The sequence below is a fragment of the Natrix helvetica genome (genome assembly GCF_964273705.1).
Source record: "Natrix helvetica genome assembly, chromosome: 6".
Classification (NCBI taxonomy): domain Eukaryota; kingdom Metazoa; phylum Chordata; class Lepidosauria; order Squamata; family Natricidae; genus Natrix; species Natrix helvetica.
In genome coordinates, this window is record NC_138553.1 from 20801873 (window position 1) to 20823384 (window position 21512).

The 21512-nt window shown below is 41.5% G+C and overlaps 1 protein-coding gene and 1 long non-coding RNA gene across 2 annotated transcripts; one reads left to right on the forward strand and one right to left on the reverse strand.

The window, feature by feature from the left end:
• Positions 1-4843: 4843 nt before the first annotated feature.
• Positions 4844-7691, reverse strand: LOC309394185. The gene is made up of 2 exons (XR_014175706.1): positions 7192-7691; positions 4844-6800 (listed from the first exon to the last, which is right to left on the reverse strand). It is a non-coding gene; the product is annotated as an uncharacterized lncRNA (long non-coding RNA).
• Positions 7692-7856: 165 nt separating this feature from the next.
• On the forward strand, positions 7857-20214 carry MRPS33 (mitochondrial ribosomal protein S33). Its single transcript, XM_081957057.1, has 3 exons — positions 7857-7941; positions 10749-11006; positions 20064-20214. Exons 2-3 carry the CDS (start codon positions 10789-10791, stop codon positions 20164-20166), a joined length of 321 nt encoding a protein of 106 aa, XP_081813183.1. The 5' UTR covers positions 7857-7941; positions 10749-10788; the 3' UTR covers positions 20167-20214.
• Positions 20215-21512: the final 1298 nt, after the last annotated feature.

Consider the following 21512-nt stretch of genomic DNA (forward strand, 5'->3'; position numbering starts at 1 on the left):
ACCAACCAAAAGTCTACATTTCCCAAAGAAATGCTAAATCATGAAAGACTCCCAAACCAGGTACATTCAAGGAAGAATGTCCCACTGTGCACTTGCCACATATTTAATTGGACTCATTAAGTCTGTTAGATAAATGAAGTAGTAACTGTGTAGGTGAAAGGGCAAGGGAAAGAAAATGATGATTTAAAGCCTGGCAGAGAGAAGGGGAGAGGGAGGAGGGGAGAAAGAGAGAGAGAGAGAGAATCTTAGGTTCTGCAGAAGGTCATCTTAGCCATTACTGGTACTTCGTATCTCCGTTTGTTTCCTCCCTAGCATTTTTCCTGCAAGTACAGGTCCCATTTTTTTGGATCAATGAAATGTTGATCCTTTCCTTGCAAGAGGAACTGACTGACTGACCTGGCTGAGCCTGATACTAAGTGAGAGTTACCCAATCCCCTTCCATGCCAAAGGTGAGACTAAAACTCTCCTGGTTTCTAGCCTGGCGACTTAGCCTTAACCAATATCTCCAATAAAAAGCAACTATTCAGGATATTCAAGCAACTATTGAAGACAGATAGTTCTCAAAATAAAACTGTGTATTCAAGACTTCAGCTTTTAGTGACTGCTTTCAGAGCATTTTGAGTTCTGACCTACACAGAGAAAAATATTGCAGTGACCTGAAGAGACCATGACAACAGCCATATGCTTTGTCTTGTTAACACATAATCACCCTATAGATAAGTAGTTGTCTTCCTTTTTGTGATTGATTTGAGTTCCCAACCATTACATATCCCCATGACACCTGGGAGTAATTATGGCTGATAATACACATTAGCATTGGTGTCTAAAACTGGACACTTCTTTCCTGGCTTCCAGTCTTTTACAATCTTCCAGTGGTGCTCCAATCAAACAATTAATATAGAGTAGGAACAATTTATCCTTAGTCTAGAACTGTAACAGCATCCTATCGTACTTAGCAAAGGGAAATTTGTACCATGCCATGGCCTGCTTAACTACAGCTGACAGTGGTATAGTCAATAATTTGAAATTCAATGTAATTTGGTTTCATGCAATGTGAGATGGCAGTATCTTTGTGTGCACTCACATACAGTGACCAAACCAATATTGGCTTCTAAATATCCTTGCCATGTTTTCCTTGGATGCCCCAGATTGTTTACATCAGTAGAGGCTGTGCCCAAAACAGTTTGGCATCATGCAGCCACTATTTCAGTGTTTAGTCATAGGAAAGATTAAAAAGTCCCCCAGTCCACCTCCTGCAGTCAGTTATCAGCAGCACTTAGAGCCTAGAAGCATCCTAAGAATACTAGATAGTGTTTTATATAACATTGGGCAGCCTTCGTTTGTTGAGTCATGGTTCAAGAATAACCTGGATTCACATTAGAGATTAAGATGTAGACCCAGATTACAAACCACAACAAATGATACCGAGTCAAAAACGTTTGGGGTTAGAGTTGTATAAATCCGACTCTATGGATTTATAGAGTTCCATATAAACTCATATATGGAGATTATATGGGTTTAAGAGAGGAAAACACATGCACAAGTGAAGTTAGATGCAAGCAGGTTGTTCTATAAAACTTCCATGAATCAATTTTTTTTCAGGAGAATTTTATCAATCGTGGAATTGGTGACTTTTCTTCTCTATTAATTTTATGTTTCAGTCTGCTTTGTCATAGACGGCAGCACTAATAGGAAATAGAAATAATATGTTCTTCTATTTGATTTCCTCTTCATTGTTTTTTTAAGTTATAAAAAGAGGTAAAGAGTACCTGTGTTAGAGATTCAATTGCATCACACAATTCTATGTATGTTTATTCAAGGTCATCTGCATTATTATGCATTATTGTGCATTTTCTGCATAAAACTAGATATTTTCTGGTTAAGGCCTGACTTTCAGAAAGTACTAGGCAGAGTCAAATTGTAAAGGTGGAAGGGTAAAATAAGCAAATAAATAAGTGAGCCAAAGCCAAAAATGCAAGTCATTAGAATTTTTGTTTAATTAAAAGTCTGCTGTTAAATTTTGATGGCAAGCCATTCTATTGAATTTCAATAGTAGCGGAGTGGAACAAGATAAAATCATGATACCTCTCCAGGACTGCAGCCTTAATAATATCAGCCCAAATAATCCATAGGAAACCTGGAGAAATCCTACTAAAGCTACAGCAATAGCACTTAGACGTATATACTGCTTTACAGTGCTTTACTCTCTAAGCGGTTTACAGAGTCAGCATATTGCCCCCAACAATACAAGTCCTCATTTCACTGACCTCAGAAGGATGGAAGGCTGAGTCAACCTTGAGCCTGATGAGATTCGAACTGCCAAATTGCAGGCAGCTGGCAGTCAGCAGAAGTAGCCTGCAGTACTGCACTCACACCACCGCGGCTCATATACAGTGGGGCAAAAAAGTATTTAGTCAGCCACCAATTGTGCAAGTTCTCCCACTTAAAAAGATGAGAGAGGCCTGTAATTGGCATCATAGGTAGACCTCAACTATGAGAGACAAAATGTAAAAAAAAACCCCAAACAATCACATTGGCTGATTTGGAAAGAATTTATTTGCAAATTATGGTGGAAAATAAGTATTTGGTCAATATCAAAAGTTCATCTCAATACTTTGTTATATATCCTTTGTTGGCAATGACAGAGGTCAAACATTTCCTGTAAGGCTTCACAAGGTTGGCACACACTGTTGCTGGTATGTTGGCCCATTCCTCCATGCAGATCTCCTCTAGAGCAGTGATGTTTTGGGGCTGTCGCTGGACAACATGGACTTTCAACTCCCTCCAAAGGTTTTCTATGGGGTTGAGATCTGAAGACTGGCTAGGCCACTCCAGGACCTTGAAATGCTTCTTACGAAGCCACTCCTTCGTTGCCCGGGCGGTATGTTTGGGATCATTGTCATGTTGAAAGACCCAGCCACGTTTCATCTTCAATGCTCTTGCTGATGGAAGGAGGTTTGCACTCAAAATCTCATGATACATGGCCCCATTCATTCTGTCCTGTACACGGATCAGTCATCCTGGTCCCTTTGCAGAGAAACAGCCCCAAAGTATGATGTTGCCACCCCCATGCTTCACAGTAGGCATGGTGTTCTTTGGATGCAACTCAGCATTCTCTCTCCTCCAAACACGACGAGTTGTGTTTCTACTAAACAGTTCTATTTGGGTTTCATCTGACCATCTGATATTCTCCCAGTCCTCTTCTGGATCATCCAAATGCTCTCTAGCAAACTTCAGACAGGCCTGGACATGTACTGGCTTAAACAAGGGGACACGTCTGGCACTGCAGGATCTGAGTCCCTGGTGGCATAGTGTGTTACTGATGGTAGCCTTTGTTACATTGGTCCCAGCTCTCTGCAGGTCATTCACTAGGTCCCCCCATGTGGTCCTGGGATTTTTGCTCACCGTTCTTGTGATCCTTTTGACCCCATGGGGTGAGATCTTGTGTGGAGCCCCAGATCGAGGGAGATTATCAGTGGTCTTGTATGTCTTTCATTTTCTAATTATTGCTCCCACAGTTGATTTGTTCACACCAAGCTGCTTGCCTATTGCAGAGTCAGTCTTCCCAGCCTGGTGCAGGTCTACAATTTTGTTTCTGGTGTCCTTCGACAGCTCTTTGGTCTTCACCATAGTGGAGTTTGGAGTGTGACTGTTTGAGGTTGTGGACAGGTGTCTTTTATACTGATAACAAGTTCAAACAGGTGCCATTGATACAGGTAATGAGTGCAGGACAGAGGAGCCTCTTAAAGGAGGAGGTACAGGTATGTGAGAGCCAGAAATCTTGCTTTTTTGTAGGTGACCAAATACTTATTTTCCACCATAATTTGCAAATAAATTCTTTCCAAATCAGCCAATGTGATTGATTGGGTTTTTTTTTACATTTTGTCTCTCATAGTTGAGGTCTACCTATGATGCCAATTACAGGCCTCTCTCATCTTTTTAAGTGGGAGAACTTGCACAATTGGTGGCTGACTAAATACTTTTTTGCCCCACTGTACATATTGATATCATTGCACAAATGCCATCATGAGATGGGTATGAGGTACCCATTAAGAAGCACCCACATTTTGATCATAAGGATGCTGTGATGTTCATAAGTGCAAGGATGGTTGTAAGTCAGATTGTCAGTAAGTTTGAATAGTCACTAAATGAATGGTTTTAGTCAAGATCTACTTGTAATTGCTGAGTATTCTGAAAACTCATTGCACTGAATATTGGAGCATGGCTAAAGCTGCCCTGAGAAATGTATAGGCCTTGAGTTCTAGGAGTTTAGGATTTTTTTACAGCAGAGGAGTGGGCAATCTGGAGCCAGAGAGGCACATAAGTCCTTCCTTTAATTTTCCTTTTTAAACAAAAACTGTGGCTAGATTAACAGAACATTCTTTGTAGCAGTCTAGAAATGTTTCCTTAAGATGTTGTGCAAACCCGGGTCATGTGATTATTTCAAAATTCTGTGTGTCATACGAACACAAGTAAACAGAACTGAATCTTGAAACTTGAAACTTATTTATCAGGCAAAGAACCTCCAATACATTCAGCAGAATGTCTATATTGTATAAGTGTATATGTTACGGTGAAAGACCGAACTCTGGTGAATGTCGACATTCACCGGTGAATGTCGACATTCACATAGTCGCTTGGTGTATGTCCGAAATATTTGCTAAATACCCTTATTTCTGACTTACACCGGCGAATGTCGACATTCACCAAGTACTAATGGTGAATGTTGGACATGTTGGAGATTTATTTTTTCTTCTCCGTATTTCGGTGACGTAACGTTTTCGCCTCTCTTTGCGAGAGGAATGACCAAACAGTACATTTTAAATAAGAAAAGAAAATAATATTAATAAAAAACTTATTCAATTATGTGAATAAAAACTTATTTATTGCAACAACTGAAACTATTATGACACTTTGAATTACACAGAAGTCCCTTGCTTTTGCAACTGCATTTATTTGTGGAACACTTCCTTTTGCAATGACAGCGCGTATAGCCTTGCCCGCCGCTTCTCGAATTAGCTGCAGCTGCTTCTCTCAGCGCAATTTCTTGAACGGAAATCTCATTCATGGGAAGTAACTTTTCTTTACAAATTACGAACTGGTTACGTGTGTAAAGCTGCCTGAGGGTACCATTTTTATTTGCCAGTTTATAGAAGTCGGAGTCTTCTATTCCACCAACAACCGCTAACACATTTCGGCTATCTGTACGACCACGGTCGACATCAGGGACTTGTATTCATACACTATCGCCAATTTGAGCAGGAGGAAATTGTTTTTGTGAGGTCCGTAACATTTTGTTTGCTTGCAGTGAAAGATTCTCTTTCGCGGCCGCTCTTTTTTTTGAAATTAACTCGTGTTTTCCAGTTAGAAGTTGATGTGGAAACGTAGTAAAATGCAGGTCCTCTTCAATATTTTCCCTTGAAATATGGTTTTCCATATGACCACCGCTCAAATTTTTTTCAGAAGTATTAACAGTTTCTTCAAGCTGTTTTTCGGTTTCACAAATATTGGCAATTTCTTCGAGTTGTTCTTCGGTTTCAATATTTGCGATTTGTTCGCTAGGCAAAAAAGACGATGCTATGCCTCTTTTTGCCTTAACACCAAACATGGCTTCATAAGGACTTTGGCGTATTCCTTCGTGGTATCTAGTGTTCTTGGCAAATTGAACAAAGGGTAAACCATCTGACCATTTATTTGTATCGTTATCGTTCATCCATGCAGATAGCATATTCTGTATATCCTGATTGGCCCTTTCAATTGAGCCCTGTGTTTGACTGTGACGAGGCTTTCCATGAACTATCTTAACATCTTTCCACATAGCGCATAGTTCAGATATGACTTGATTACTGAATTCTCTACCATTATCTGATTGCAATATTGCTGGAGCACCAAATGTTAAAAATATTGAAAGAACGTGATACGCTACTTCTTCAGCTCTCTTAGTTTTCAAAGGTCGTAGCTGGACAAACTTAGTTAAATGATCTTGATAAACCATTATGAACTTATATTCGCCATCGCTGTTTGACTGCAGATCTATCAGATCAACTTGACATCTTGAGTTTAACTCAGAACTGACCATTGGTTTCACAACAATACCTTTCTTAGGTGCACTGTGTTTCATTTGACACTGTTTGCATAAATTTAAATACAACATTACAACTTCATATGTAACATTTTTGTATTTAACTTGCAATTCTTTAAGCATACGTGTTCTTCCTCCGTGGCCTATTCTGGTGTGAGTTTCATATAGTATACTGAACAATTCCTCATTGGTAACATAATACTGTATATTCCTTTCTCCTTGTTTTAATGGTACAATTAACTTCTCTTCATCATTAATTTTTAAAACATCAAAACGTTGTAATCGTCTGTAATCCAAAGGTGTACTGCACTTAGTTTTAGCAGAAACCACTTCAGAAATTATTTTAGAGTACTTTTCTTGAGAAAAATAAAAACAATTGTCTTCTCGTTTCCCCGCAATTAATGCATTTAACTTTTCAATAAAAAGATCACGATTCACCGCAGTATCCATTGATAAAACGTTGCTCGCACCATCAAACACATAACACGGACAAAGCTGCCAGTCGCCTCTTTAAGGATTTGGCGGGAGATAGCCAGTCGCCTCTTTAAGGATTTGGCGGGAGCTGAAGAAGCTTCTTGGGTGAGAAGCAAAATGTCTTCAAAGAAAAAACAGAAAGTCTACTTGCTTCTTGAAAAAAAGCACCTTTGGGACAACCATGACCCGGATGACTGACAATCTCCATTGACATTTAGCAATGCTAGATGCACCAGCATGAGCTCTGACAGAAAAAAACAATAATACTAAAAGTTATAAATAAGAATCCTCTGGAGTTGGGCAGCCAATAAAATTGAATAAAATAAATAAATTTAAATAAAACACATAATTTAAATTTAAATAAAACACATAATTCAACTGGGAGTTGAAGTCCACAAGTCTTAAAGTTGCCAACTTTGGGGACCCTAACAAATCCTATTATATATCATTCACCGGGGAAAGCCTCAATTGTTAACAAAGAAAATAGAAAACTATTCGTCTTCACAAACACACACACACACACACACACACACACACACACACGATTCCCTTTTAACTAACCCAGGCGAAGCACAAGTTGCTTTTAAATTACAAAAAATCGGGCAAAACCAAAACAATTCGCCTCTTCCACTAACCTTCCAGCACTTCAAACGTGCGCACCTCTCCAGCCCGGAGGAAATGCGCTACCCTCTAAGCGCTCCGGGTAGGCCGACGGATAAAAGCCAAACGGGGGAAACATAAGAGCGAAGGTACGTCTAATACGCATGCGGGATTTCTTACTCCTGCGCGGATGCCGCCATGTTGAACAGCCTAAGTGTGACGTCACTGTACGGAATCGGCAGCTTGGGGCGTGTTTCAGAGACTAAAAGCGGTTTTTGGAATAGGTGCTCGTCGCGGAACTGGTGCTGAAATGGGAATATGTAGTGTAATCCTCCTATTCAGCGTTAGATTTATGGCAGCCAAGAGTTTATAATTTATTGCATTTAGAGAGGTCGGTCTAGGATATTTATTTTATATGCATATATTTATCTTAGGAATAGAATAGAATAGAAGAATAGAATCCAATGCAATGCAATGCAATACAAAACAGAATAGAATTCTTTATTGGCGAAGTGTGACTGGACACATAAGGAATTTGTCTTTGGTGCATATGATCTCAGTGTACATAAAAAGACAAGATAATTCGTCAAAAATCATAAGATGCAACACTTAATGATAGTCATAGGGTATATTTTTGGAGCCAGCCAGATGAGCTCCTTTGATGTCGTTGGAACAGTTGTTCTAGGGCGGGAAAATAGGAGAAGACCGTCGGCCTACCCGGAGCGCTTAGAGGGTAGCGCATTTCCTCCGGGCTGGAGAGGTGCGCACGTTTGAAGTGCTGGAAGGTTAGTGGAAGAGGCGAATTGTTTTGGTTTTGCCCGATTTTTTGTAATTTAAAAGCAACTTGTGCTTCGCCTGGGTTAGTTAAAAGGGAATCGTGTGTGTGTGTGTGTGTTTGTGAAGACGAATAGTTTTCTATTTTCTTTGTTAACAATTGAGGCTTTCCCCGGTGAATGATATATAATAGGATTTGTTAGGGTCCCCAAAGTTGGCAACTTTAAGACTTGTGGACGTCAACTCCCAGAATTCTCCAGCCGGCTGGAGAATTCTGGGAGTTGAAGTCCACAAGTCTTAAAGTTGCCCAGTTTGAAAACCTCTGTGTTAAGAGATGTCTATATGGGCGTTTATTTTCTCAGAACATGAAAACTGCTTGTAGTCCTAGATGAATGTATTGGGATCTTTTGGCAGAAGATGAACGAATGCGATCTGCTGTAAGCTTTTATACATTTTGCTGTCCCAGTCAGCTCTCAGAATTCCCCAGTCAGCTCTCATCCTAAACTTGCTGGGGTTGAAAAGCACCGCTTTAAAAACACAGGGAAATACGTGTCAGTTATTATAGAACCAATGCTGTTGTTTTCAAATCTTGCTGTCTGAAAAATGTTTAGGAAACGCTACGGTTGATGGTTGTCATTCTTAGAAGATGCTTCAGTGGTTACCCAAAAGACAAGATAAATGGGTTAGGGTTAGGGTTTTGATCCCTTCCCCCAACTCCATGAGAGCAATTTATTTAAAGGTGTAGAAACAATACCTCGGGTATAGAAATAATACCAATTTAAGGGCGTAGAAACAATGCCATGTGTCCTTTCTTCCATTCCATCTTTGCAAAAGTCACTTCCATTCCATCTTTGCAAAAGTCACATGCAGAGGCATCCATAGGATCTAACCTTTTTGTCAAAATGATGAAAGCAGCATCTCATCTTGATGTAAGCCAGGTCCTTTTTGTATGTGCATGTGAGCATATAGAAAAGGGGAAGATCTTATGGCATGTCACTGTTTTCATTATTTGATACATGCAGACACACATATACATAGACACCGCTATGCGGATACTTTATGTTTTATCCGATAGTTCTTTCTGACTACTTGCTCTGGGAGGTGTCTCTACAAAGCCCTTAAATAAAAAAAGAGTTGTGATTGAGGGCTTTTCCTCAGTGCTGTGTTAACATGCTTTCCTCAATACTGTGTTGCTACGCTTTCTTTCTGTGTTTGAGTGCCCAGAAAAATATGGTAACAGAAACTGCACTGTCCGAGTGACTGAATTTCAATCTGCTGCAGAAATGTGACCAGGCAATAGTGATATCCTTATAAATTTGATGTGGGACAAGTTAAAAGAAGATTTCCCAGCTTTGCTTCTCTTGCACTGACTATCACTGGCTAATGAAAAAACAAGCACCAATCATGTGCTTCAATAAGGTTTAGTTGGATCCCTATGATGCAGGTTGGCCTTTTTTTAAGTGGCCTATAATAGATACTGATGAATTCAGACGATGGCAAAGCATGGATCTACTGTTATTCAGAAAAAATACTATACTGTTGATTTAAACATGGCAGGGTGTTAGATCCATGTTTGACAGGTCATATGTATGGTGGAGGGCCAGGCACTGAAGTGAGAGAAAACTTGTCTGACAGGTCACGTGTACAGTGAAAAGAGATTCTTTCAGTAATTGTGAGAGCTACTTCCTTCTTTAGCTCATGTCCTTCCACGTTTGTTTGACCTTACATGTCCAGTAACATGACCAGGATAAGGAAAGTAAATGAACAGGGAGGGAAGGACCCATAAGAGCCGCAAGGGAATAGCAGCACTGAAAGGCTGGTTGGCAGCACCCAGAAATAGCCGATAAAGTACTTAGTTGAGCTGTGATGGGACAGTGCTTAGAATGCAGTATTGCAGTCAAATTCTTCCCATAGCCAGGAGTTCGATCCTGATGAGTTCAAGGTTGACTTAGCCTCCCATCCTTCCAAGGTCGGTAAAATGAAGACCCAGATTGTTGGGGGCAATATGCTGGCATTTGTAAACTGCTCAGAGAGTGCTATAAAGCACAGTGGAGTGGTATATAAATCTTCAGTGCTATTTTTATAGAGTACAAAATAGTATTGAAATAGCACAAGTAATAGTAAAAAGAGCAAAAATAAACCTGTAAATGTACTTAATTGTTCAGCCAGCAGGTAGTAGGGTGGCCACTTCTCCTTTGTCCACTGATCAGCCCCTGCACTATTGATTTTTCGAGTGAGTCATTTCTCATGACATGATATCTGCTTATGTGAAATGTACTTTACCTAGGATTATTATCTCACACTAAGTCATGGCTCACTTCATTGTATTTTGTTGAACACAAATATGCAAACCTAAAACCCAGCAAGCTGTTTTATGGCTTAATATGATATATGATCCTGGATTTTATCTATATCTATCTATCTATCTATCTACCTACCTACACACACACACACACACACACACACACACGCTATTTAGCTCTCATCAGCTAGCCATACCCTTACTGGGAATTGAACTAGCTGATGAGAGCTAAATAGCTTGAAATAGATCTATACTAGTCTCCCTTTATTTATTTATCAGCACAAATGCAACACAAATGTAACAAGTCAACATAAAAAAAATGGCTTTCTGCCTGGATGGCCCCTAGGGTGGGCCGATAGACAGAAAAGGGAAGCAGTATGCTCCCTCCCATATTTGGGCATACCAGCGGTTGTGACACAATACATACATACATACATATGAGGAAGCATATGATTCAATTTCATTAAATACGTGGAATGTCTTAATGCTGCCTTCTTCTCTCACTTTTGGTCAAAGGAGGAGTGCAAGTGTCCACTTGCCAAGTTTGCATTTGGAGATGTCAGGCCCTCTTTCCAACTATGCCTTACGGATGGCCCGCCTGAGTAAGCATATATTTGGAGAAGTTACTCGCCCAACCGATTCTTCATCCATGAAAGTCGTCAAGCTGTTAAGTGATCAGCCCTTGGCAAAGCGCAAGGAAGTCTATGACTGGTATCCTCCTCACAATATCTACAGTGGCCTCATGTGGAGACTTCGTTCCTACGGCCTCTACAGGTAATTCAGAAATATGGGGATGGAGGAAAGGATGGAGGCAGACTGGCGCAGTGCAGTGGAAGGATTCAATTTTTTTTACTAAGAGTTCTGTGGGTGTGGCTTGGTGGATGTGGCGTGACTTGGTGGGCATGGCATGGATTGGTGGGCGTGGCTTGGTGGGCGTGGCAGGGGAAGAATACTGTAAAATCTCTATTTCCTCTCCATTCCAGGGGAAGGAGACTGCAAAATCCCCATTTCCTTCTGATCAGCTGGGACTCGGGACGCAGAGAATAGATGGGAGCATCATTAGGTGTGTGGCAGATGTCTTTGTGCCATGCAGCACCATGATGGAGCTTCCATGAAGAAAAGGAAAAAGTCACTCTTGAGGATTCATCATTTACTGTCACTGTGCCAGAGGTGGTATTTACTGGTTCTACGAACTACTCAAAATTATCGCTACTGATTCTCGAGAACTGGTTAGAACCTGCTGAATACCACCTCTGGCACAGTGACAGTAAATGATAAATCCTCAAGAGTGACTTTTTCCTTTTCTTCATGGAAGCTCCATCATGGTGCTGCATGGCACAAAGACATCTGCCACACACCTAATTAAATTAATTTTAAAACACTGTTTAAAAATCAGGAATGAAATCTCATGAATTCTCCAACCTAACCAATTTTGACATTGTTACAACACTGTTGTAAAGTTGCATGAAAAACAAGTAAAATGTGTGATATTTCAGACCATTTTAGTGCGTAGAATTGAAAAGCAGTTTTAACTCTGTATATACCCACATGTATAATCCACCACCAGACAGTTTGGTTGGAATTCTTCCTATACCAAGTTTGGTTTTGCAGGAGATAGATTGACATTTTGTTCAATGTACTAATTTTCTAAGTGCTGTCCAAGAATTTTTGCTGTGGCACCTAGTTATGTTGTTAAATATCAAGTTAAATAGAGAAATTTGAAGTATTGGAAATCTGAATATCTGAAATGCTAGAAATATATATGATTATGAATATAATAGTTGATGATCTTATTCTCTATTTATTTGCTAGTAGCACTGGTAATCAGTGCTTACTATGAAGTTCATAGGTTAAATATGTACTAAATGGTATATAAATGCCAGTTTGGCGTAGAGTTAACACACCAGGCTAGAAATTAGGAGACCGTGAGTTCTAGTTCCAACTTAGACACAGAGTCCACTGGATGACACTCACTCTCTCTCAGCCCTAGGAAGGAAGGAAGGGCAAGCTACTTCTGAAAGAAAAACCACCAAGAAAACTGCAGGGAGTAGGCCAGGGAGTTGCCAGGAGTCAACACTGGACTCTTTTCAGTTGGGTTTCAGGCTGGGTTATGGGACTGAAACGGCATTGGTTGTACTTGATGATCTCTAGTGAGAGCTGGATGGAGGTATGCATCCATCCTGCTCTCCTTGACCTTGCAGGAGCTTTTGATACCATAGAGCATGGCATTCTTTGGGGATGGGGACATTGCACAGCTTCAGCTCCTTTCTCCAAGGCCAGTCCCAATCAGCCTTAATAAGAAGCTTGGCCACTCCTTTGTGAGACAGGGCTCAGTACTTTCTCCACTTCTTTTTAACATCTACATGAAACTGCTAGGTGAGATCATATGGGATGAGTCATCTTCAATATACTGATGATATATAGCAGTGATGGCGAACCTATGGCACGCGTGCCACAAGTGGCACACGGAGCCATTTGTCAGGGCACGCGAGGCGCTGCCCTGTTAGCTGGCCAGCGCGCATGCGCGCGCTGGCCAGCTGAGTTCACCTTTTTAAAAGCTATTTTTCGCCTTCCCCAGGCTCCAGAGGCTTTATAGGAGCCTGAGGAGGGCAAAAAGAGCCCCCCCCCCCCGAGGCTTCAGGGACCGTCCCTGAAGCCTTCGGAATGCTTAAAACCACCCTCCGAGCAAACCGGAAGTGACTTCCGGGTTGCTTGGAGGGTCGTTTTAAGCGTTCCAAAGGCTTCAGGGACTGTCCGAAGCTTCCCTGATGCCTTCGGAGCGCTTAAAACGACCCTCCGAGCAACCCGGAAGTCACTTCCGGTTTGCTCGGAGGGTGGTTTTAAGCGCTCCGAAGGCTTCAGGGACGGTCCCTGAAGCCTCCGGGGGGTCGGGGGAGGCTCTTTTTGCCCTCCCCAGGCTCCTATAAAGCCCCTGGAGCCTGGGGAGGGCGAAAAAAGCATGTAAAAATGGGGGGTCGCGCGTTGTGCGTGCATGCGCACTGGGGGGGGTCGCGCATTGCATTATGGGTGCGGCACGCCTGCACTCAACCCCCCTGCGCTCCCCCCACTTGTGGCACGCGAGCCAAAAAAGGTTCGCCATCACTGATATATAGCTAGACATCACCATCCTGGGTGATCCAAGCGATGCTGTGGCTGCCCTTTCTCAGCTGAATCCAAGCAAGACGGAGAGTCTGTGGGCACAAGGGACCTCTGGTGATTTATTGTCATCATTAACTCTGGATAGGGTTGCACTACCCCAGACAGATCTGGTGTGCAAGTTTGGGTGGTGGGGTTCCTCCTGGACTTATGACCCTTTCTCAAAGCTGGTGCTCATGGCTAGGAGAGCCTTTGCATAATTGCATGTTGTGCACCAGTTACGCCCTTAGTTGGATCTTGAGTCCCTGCGCATGGTTACTCGTACCCTAGTCATCTCATGGCTGGATTACTACAACATGCTTCACATGGGGTTATCCTTGAAAAGTATTTGGAAGCTTTGGCTGGTGCAGAATGCAGCTGTTCTCACCCAGGGTTCCTTAGAAAGCAAGAAGCAAAGTTTTGGTTCCGACAAAACCTCTTTTATTTACATGGCTGAATGTGAATTCCTTTCATTCACAGTCAACAAGACTTTAGTAAACAGTCTTTCAGAGGAATGTTTATCCACACGCACCTTATCTTGTTTGGGGCGCTGCAAGATAACTAGTTTTCAAACACAGGGCAAGGCAAAACTTGACACAGAGTCTCTTATAATCACCAACAGAACTTTCCATTCTTGACACCACTGAATGAACGAATTGTTTCCTGCAAAAGCCAACTTCCCGTTCGCTCCTCTTCTGTTTCCTCTGGGAGGGGACAATCACCTTCAAGGTGTGGCTTTACTCCTAAGTTGACCCTGCTTTCTTAGTTGTTCTTGTCTTATGGCAGCTCTGCGCATGCACACACTGGGAACAGGCTCCAGCTGTTCCTCTGCTCGTTGCTGTCTAGCTCCCACTCTGCCTCTGACGCAGAGCCCTCGTCTGAGCTTTCCGCAGCCCTCAGAACTGGCCCATGTTCCTCCCCAACCTCCTCACTGTCTGACTCTGCTGCCAGCTCTGCTGGCTGCCAACGGGCCACGACAGCACAGCACTGGGAGCTCCTAGGGCTGCACACATATAAAACCATTACTGCAGCAGGTAGCCTTGGTTGCCAGTTTGCTTCCGGATCCAGTTCAAAGTGTTGGTCATTATTTTTAAAGCACTACATCACAAGGGTCCAAAGTATCTGAGGAGCTGTCTCTCCCTGATGGGACAAGCCTGCCCCACTTATGCCAGCAGAAGAGGCCTGCTACTAATCCTGTCTGCTAAGGTATTGAAGGAGGCAGGATCAAGGAGAAGAGCCTTTTCTACAGTGGCCCCATGCCTGTGGAACTTTCTTCCACCAGATGAGAGCTGTCCCCTCCTTTTGTCCTGGAAGAGGATCAAACCCTGGCTTTGCCAGTTGGCCTGGGCCCCTGAAGCGGGTGCTTACCTCTGGAGGTAATACGATACAGTAGCAGAGTTGGAAGGGACCTTGGAGGTCTTATAGTCCAACCCCCTGCCTAGGCAGGAAATCCTATACCGTTTCAGATAAATGGCTATCCAACCTCATCTTAAAGACTTCCAGTGTTGGGGCATTCACAACTTCTGGAGGCAAGCTGTTCCACTAATTAATTGTTCTAACTGTCAGGAAATTTATCCTCAGTTCTAAGTTGCTTCTTTCCTTGATTAGTTTCCACCCATTGCTTCTTGTTCTACCCTCAGGTGCCTTGGAGGATAGTTTGACTCCCTCTTCTTTGTGGCAGCCCCTGAGATGTCGGAACACTGCTATCATGTCTCCCCTAGTCCTTCTTTTCATCAAAGTAGACATACCAGTTCCTGTAACTGTTCCTCATATGTTTTAGTCTCCAGTCCCCTAATCATGTTAAGCTAAAAACATACAGCAGTACATTAAGATATTTTTTTTTGCATTTAAAACATGAATGCTGCTATTTTTAAAACCTGTATAATAACAATCTAGCTGTCCTCTTCATTGTTGGGGAGATAATGGCAAAGCAAAGAGGCTTTCCTTTGGCACAGAAAAACTATAAATTTTTTTATATATATACCATTGTTTGTGTTACAACCCCTGGTATATATGTATGTATGTATGTATGTATGTATATATATATAATGTTGTATTTGTACTGATAAATAAATAAAGGGAGACTAGTATAGATCTATTTCGAGCTAATTAGCTCTCATCAGCTAGCCATACCCTTACTGGGATTTGAACCTGGGCTGTATTATATCTTAGGCAGGAGTCTTAGCCACTAAGCCACAGGCTCTCCTCCTTATCAGTTGAGCCAGGGAAATAGGTATGTATTTGTGTTACAACCCCTGGTATGCCTAAATATGGGAGGAGGTATAGCCTAAATATGGGAGGAAATATATATATATATATATTTGCATTTTGCAAGTTACTTTATTAACTGATCTCTTGTTCAGAAAAGCCTGCAAGGACTCTCACTCAGAAATGTGTTTGGCTGCAGGCAGTAAGCATTTTATGGAGGTGGAACAGAATCAAGATCTGTGGTACTTCGTGAACAGTTAACAATATTAACAGCTCTATGGCCTTGAGGAAATGATATTATCTTGCTAATGGACAAATAATGCAACTGGGAAATATGAATCAGAATTAAATCCTAATTCAGTGTGCATGGCTCTTTAATCAGACTTGGCTTTATTAAAAGGTTTTGTTCATTTTGTTAGTTTAAGCAGAATGTTCCCTGCAGTTAAACAAAACACGTGAAAGGACTTCTGCTGGTCTTATTTTAAGTCCTCTAGAATTATGTATATGGTCTCTAACAGATCTAATTGCATCGTAAGCATTTTAAAAACATTCAGTTCAACACAACTAAAAAGATGGCTTCCATCCTTCTGAGATGGGTAAAATGAGGACCCAAATTGTTGGGGGCAATATGCTTCCTCTATAAACTACTTGGAGTGGGCTGGAAAGCACTATGAAGCAGTATTTAAGGCTAAGTTCTATTGCCAGTACTACTTGCTCATGACCCCCCCCCCCCCATTTTGATGGCTCCTACCATAGCTAAAAGGGATGCAGTGACTCAGTGGCTAAGATGCTGGCCTTGTCAATCAGAAACGTCAGCAGTTTGAATCCCTAGCACCACGTAACAGAGTGAGCTCCTGTTACTCGTCCCAGCTTCGGCCAACCTAGCAGTTCAAAAGCATGTAAAAATGCAAATAGAAAAATAGGGACCACCTTTGGTGGGAAGGTAACAGCATTCTGTGTGCCTTCGGCGTTTAGTCATGCCGGCCACATGACCACAGAGACGTCTTCGGACAGCGCTGGCTCTTCGGCTTTGAAACAGAGATGAACAGCACCCCCTAGAGTCAGGAACAACTAGCACATATGTTAGTATGGTAAAGATTTATCTTTACCATAGCTTACCAATTCCTATTGTTGATGTGCAGTAATAACAAAAATCATTACACAGCCCCAAATTAACTAGTATAGATAACAGTGTTAATTGCAGCAGACGATTCCTATACTACCATGTTTCCCCACAGATAAGACCTATCCCCAAAATAAATCCTATTATGTTTTCTGCACATGCACTCAATTTAAGCCCCACTTAAGCCCTTGTGTAGCTGGCTGGCCACCAATTCCGCCTGGTTGCTCATGGTGCTGTCAATACAAGGTGAGGTGAGGTGGGGGTGGAGCTGCCCCATGCGCATGCCCACTAACCTCAGGGTCCCCGCAACTAGGACATCCCTGGCCCGACAACTGCCTCACAATGGAACAGGAGGCTGAGCGACGCACCAGTGCTGCAGCCATAAGACGAGGCAGGTGTCAGGGCATGGGTAGCCTGACTGTGGGGGCCCTGAGGGAAGCCCCCACAGCCATCTGTGTGGGGCAGATCAACCACTACCTCACCTTCTGGCAGCGGCACTAAAAACAAGTAAAACGTCCCCCCAAAATAAGCCCTGGTGTTTACTTTGGAGGCCAAAAGAAAATAAGTCCAGGTCTTATTTTCAGGGAAACACAGGTATTAGAAGAATGGTTGACCAAAAGTATTAGCTTGCATAGCATGTATTTTATATGGCCCCTCCCCCAGCTTTTTGTAACTTGGGCTTTAACATTAAACAAGTTGATGGTGAAGAAATATTTTGTTTGCGATTCTTTTGATTTGTTGTTTCAAAATTCAATCTACTTTTCTCATGTGCTTAATTTGGGCCCTGTATGCAAAGCCTGGTCCTTGGCACAGCACTGGTTTGTGGCATGCCAGAAAGTGGGTGGCACAAACAAGTGAATCCCCATCCACCGGATGTAAGCAGCATACGAAACCATGCCCCCTCTGGTCGGTCTCTCTCCATGGAACCGGTCCATGATGCCCAAAAAGTTTGGGGCCACTGATATAGACCATGGATCCAGGTTGTCAATTTTGTATGTATTCCAGTGGCGTGATTATGCATGCCTTAAAAGTTATTTTGCCTCTTCTGTTCTGAGTTAAAGTCAGATAAATGTGACACGGTAAAGTCAGTCCTGCAGAGAAATATATGTGCATGTACAGAACAGTGCAAAAAGTGTGAGTGTGTGCATCTGTTACAATCTGACACATCTGTAGTTGAAGGGCTGTGGATTGAGTGGTAGAAAATCAAATCATTTGATTTAAAATTAGGACACAGAAATCCAGCAATTAATGTTGAAGGGAACACACGCTCTAGCATCTTATAAATCTTTTTCAAGAACAAAAGGAAGCTTTTCAGAATCTTGTGACTGAAAATTATAGGGTACAATCAGTACTTTTCTACTGGTAAGAATAATTATGCTTTAATGAAAAGATTCGTACTCCAAGATATTTTTTTCATTACGTCTGCCCACTTAAGTCAACTCTTGGCGTACACTTCCTAAATGAGGGTATGAATAATTTAGGCAAGAGTCACTAAAAGTGAGCGTGGTCTCCTGTTTCGTGTTCATATCATTTTCCTGGGCTTTAAATCCCTTGCTGGTTGATGTTTCATTTGAAAAAGAAAATATTGTTAATTATGTCTGACTACTAATAGTTCGAGGATGGTTTTCCTTTTCAAAAGTTCCTCTGTAAGATACACAAAGGAGGGCATGAAGTATTATGGTTTCCTGTGCCATAGGTAAAGGACCAGAGGAAGAGTGGGTTTCAAAAAATTTTAGTACCAGTTTGGTGGGCGTGGCTAGATGGGGGGTCATGTGATTGAGTGGGCATGGCCAACTTCACGTCACTCACGCACACTCAGTCACATGAACCCCCCCTCATCACCCACCTCCACCGAAATGGTGAAAAGTTTTGATGGGAGGGAGGGGGGGGTTCCAGCCTCGCCGGAGCTAAGGGAGCACCTGCAAACTACCCAGTAAGAAAAAAAAAGTTTTTGTCCTCCCCAGCCACGAGGAACACTCTGCAGGCTTCAGCAGGAATGGGGGAAGGCAAAAATGCCCCCGTTTTTGCAAAAAAATGGGTGGAAAATGGCATTTCCCCCTTCCCCCAGCCCTGCTGAAGCCTGCAGAGTGCAGGGAAAAACACCTCCATTTTTGCAAAAAACGGCCCATCTCTGGGACCTCTCTGGGACTGGCATGCGCACACCATTTTAAAAAGGGGGGGAAATTACATTTTTTCAACGAAAATTGTTCTGCGCATGTGCAGAATAGAAAATAAAGATGGCGCCGCCGAGGATAGAACCGGTACAGTCACGTGTCCTCCGGAGTTACCATCTATTCGGCCGAACCGAATCGTACCGGTTGGAACCCACCTCTGGACCAGAGTCATTCTTTGCAGTGCCATTGTAACTTCGAATGGTCACTAACTGAACATGTTGTAAGTTGAGGACCACCTGTAGAGGAAATCCTATCTATGGGCTAGGTTTACCTGTTAAGCCAAGATGTCTTATAAATTACAATGATTCAAAGAATGTTAAATCTAACCATCCCCATGTGCCCTACAGGGCTTATTATGACAAGGCTCATAATACACGAAACCTGTCATTTGTGAATATCACAGACAGACACAGTGAGAGAAACACATGTACATTAGCATAGATATCCCATGGAAGTATTCTCAAATTCAGTTTAGAGCTGGAAGGGACTTTGGTGGTCTTCTAGTCCAACCTCCTAATCAAGCAGGAAAACTATACCTTTTCAGACAAGGGACTGTCCAGTCTCTTTAAAAGCTCCAGTGATCAAGCACCCACAACCTCTGAAGGCAAGCAGTTCTACAGGTTAATTGTTCCCACTGTTAGGAAGTTCCTCCTTAATTCCAGGTTGCATCTCTCCTTGATTAGTTTTCATCCAATGTTTCTTGTTGGGAATAAGTTGACTCCCTTTTCTTTGTGGCAGCTTCTCAAATACTGGAATACTGCTATCATGTCCCCCCTAGTCCTTCTTTTCTTAGACTAGCCGTACTCAAATCCTGCAACTTTTCTTCATATGTTTAGTCTCTAGTCTCTTTAATCACCTTAGTAGCTCTACTCTGCACTTTTCCCAAAGTCTCAACATCTTTTTTGTAAAGTGGTGACCAAAACTTAATGCAATGTTCCAGGTGTGATCTTATTAAGGTTTTATAAAGCACTACTAATACTTAACATGATTTTGATTCTATGTCTCTGTTTATACAACCAAGGATTGCATTAGCTTTTTTTTTTTGATATTTAACATTTAAGTGTGTTAAATAGTGTATGTTGCTTCATCTCAGCTTGCCCGTTGGTTAAAACCGGACTTCTTTCTAATTTGAGACTAAATAAAGCAACCATGTACTTTGACTCATTCCTTGCATTTGCCATTTTGATTTAGGGATGAACATGAAGATTTTAAAGATGAGATGAAACGGTTGAAGAGGCTGCGTGGAAAAGGACCCCCCAAGAAAGGAGAAGGAAAAAGAGCTCTGAAGAAGTAGAAGCACTATTAAGCCACATATATATTTAATAAAACATATTGGAACAGGTGGTGACTTTATTTAGTACTTTAGTTCGAAGGGGATTTTTTTCCATCCAATAGAGAACTCTTCCCATTTCAGGGCTGGAATCTTTGCCCTATGATGTCACTGTAATTAATCACTCTTATCAACATAAATACCAAAACTACAGAGGTGAGTCCAGTCATTTCACTCTTTCCAAAGTATTTTTTCCTCTGGTCAGCAGGGAGGGTAAGTTGCCAATGGGCATGTTCCATACAATTGGCTTTATCCATATAAGGCTAGCATTTGCATCATGGGTAGATGATGTAAAAAAAAAATAGTTAGTCAAATGCAATAAAGTTTTAAAAAATAGTGCAACTGTTATGATACAGTTAGAAAAAGTGATACGTCCTGTATGAATAAACTAAAACTTCAAAACAAGATCCGTGTAATTTTAAACTAGTTCAGCTCTTTAATAGTATTAAATCTAGACCACATTAACCATATTACTTCATTTTCTAAAGACATTACTATCTAAAGGCGTTTCAAAACTTGATGTGAACTTAATGAGTTCTTTGTTTAACATCTGGAGTGCAGATTTCATTCTACCAATGCAGGATAATTTTGTTTTCCTAACCCCAGGGTTGATAGAGCCACAGTTCATCATAAAATATTAACTTCCATATTGTTGGAATATAATTTGACATCACATATACATCTTTTATTGCTATGTTTTTCCCAAGGGTTGTATTAACATACATAATAACCAAGAAAGAGTCATAAAAGAATATGCCAACTCTTATGAGTCAGAGAACTCCCAAATTTCTTACAATGATAAAAGAGGACAAATCTGATATTTAGCATTTTTCAAACATTTTTTCCAACCCACTTTTTCTCTGGTCAGGAGGGAAGGTAAAAGTGTTGACTAGAAAAAAAAAAACCCCATGCAGGGTTTTTTTAATCATGGAATTCTGGGATATACATTGGAGAATAGAAGCTCTGCTGAACTCTTCTTCATCATGTCCAAAAATAAAAGATTATGGGAGTTGCAGGCTGCTATTATCTGGAAAGTCATAAATTTCCCTTTTCTGATTTATATTCATGCAAAATGCTATGCAGTGTATTTACCCAGCCCTTGACATGGTCTATCTAAGCTACAATTGGTTTCGTTGATTCACAACCAAACAAATCACAATATGGTACAAAAATGCATGAACTAAACCATAGAGTTCTTCCTAAAAGATTCCTAAGTATTCCTTTAAATAGCAAAAACCATGGTTCTAAGACAGTACATTAATTAGATATACCAATGCAAAAAAAATAAGTGTAGTACAGAAAATCCATAT

Coding starts and splice junctions, on each gene's coding strand:
- MRPS33 (XM_081957057.1), top strand. CDS start 10,789: ATGTCAGGCCCTCTTTCCAACTATGCCTTACGGATGGCCCGCCTGAGT. Junction 11,007..20,063: donor CGTTCCTACGGCCTCTACAG/GTAATTCAGAAA, acceptor ATTTTGATTTAG/GGATGAACATGAAGATTTTA.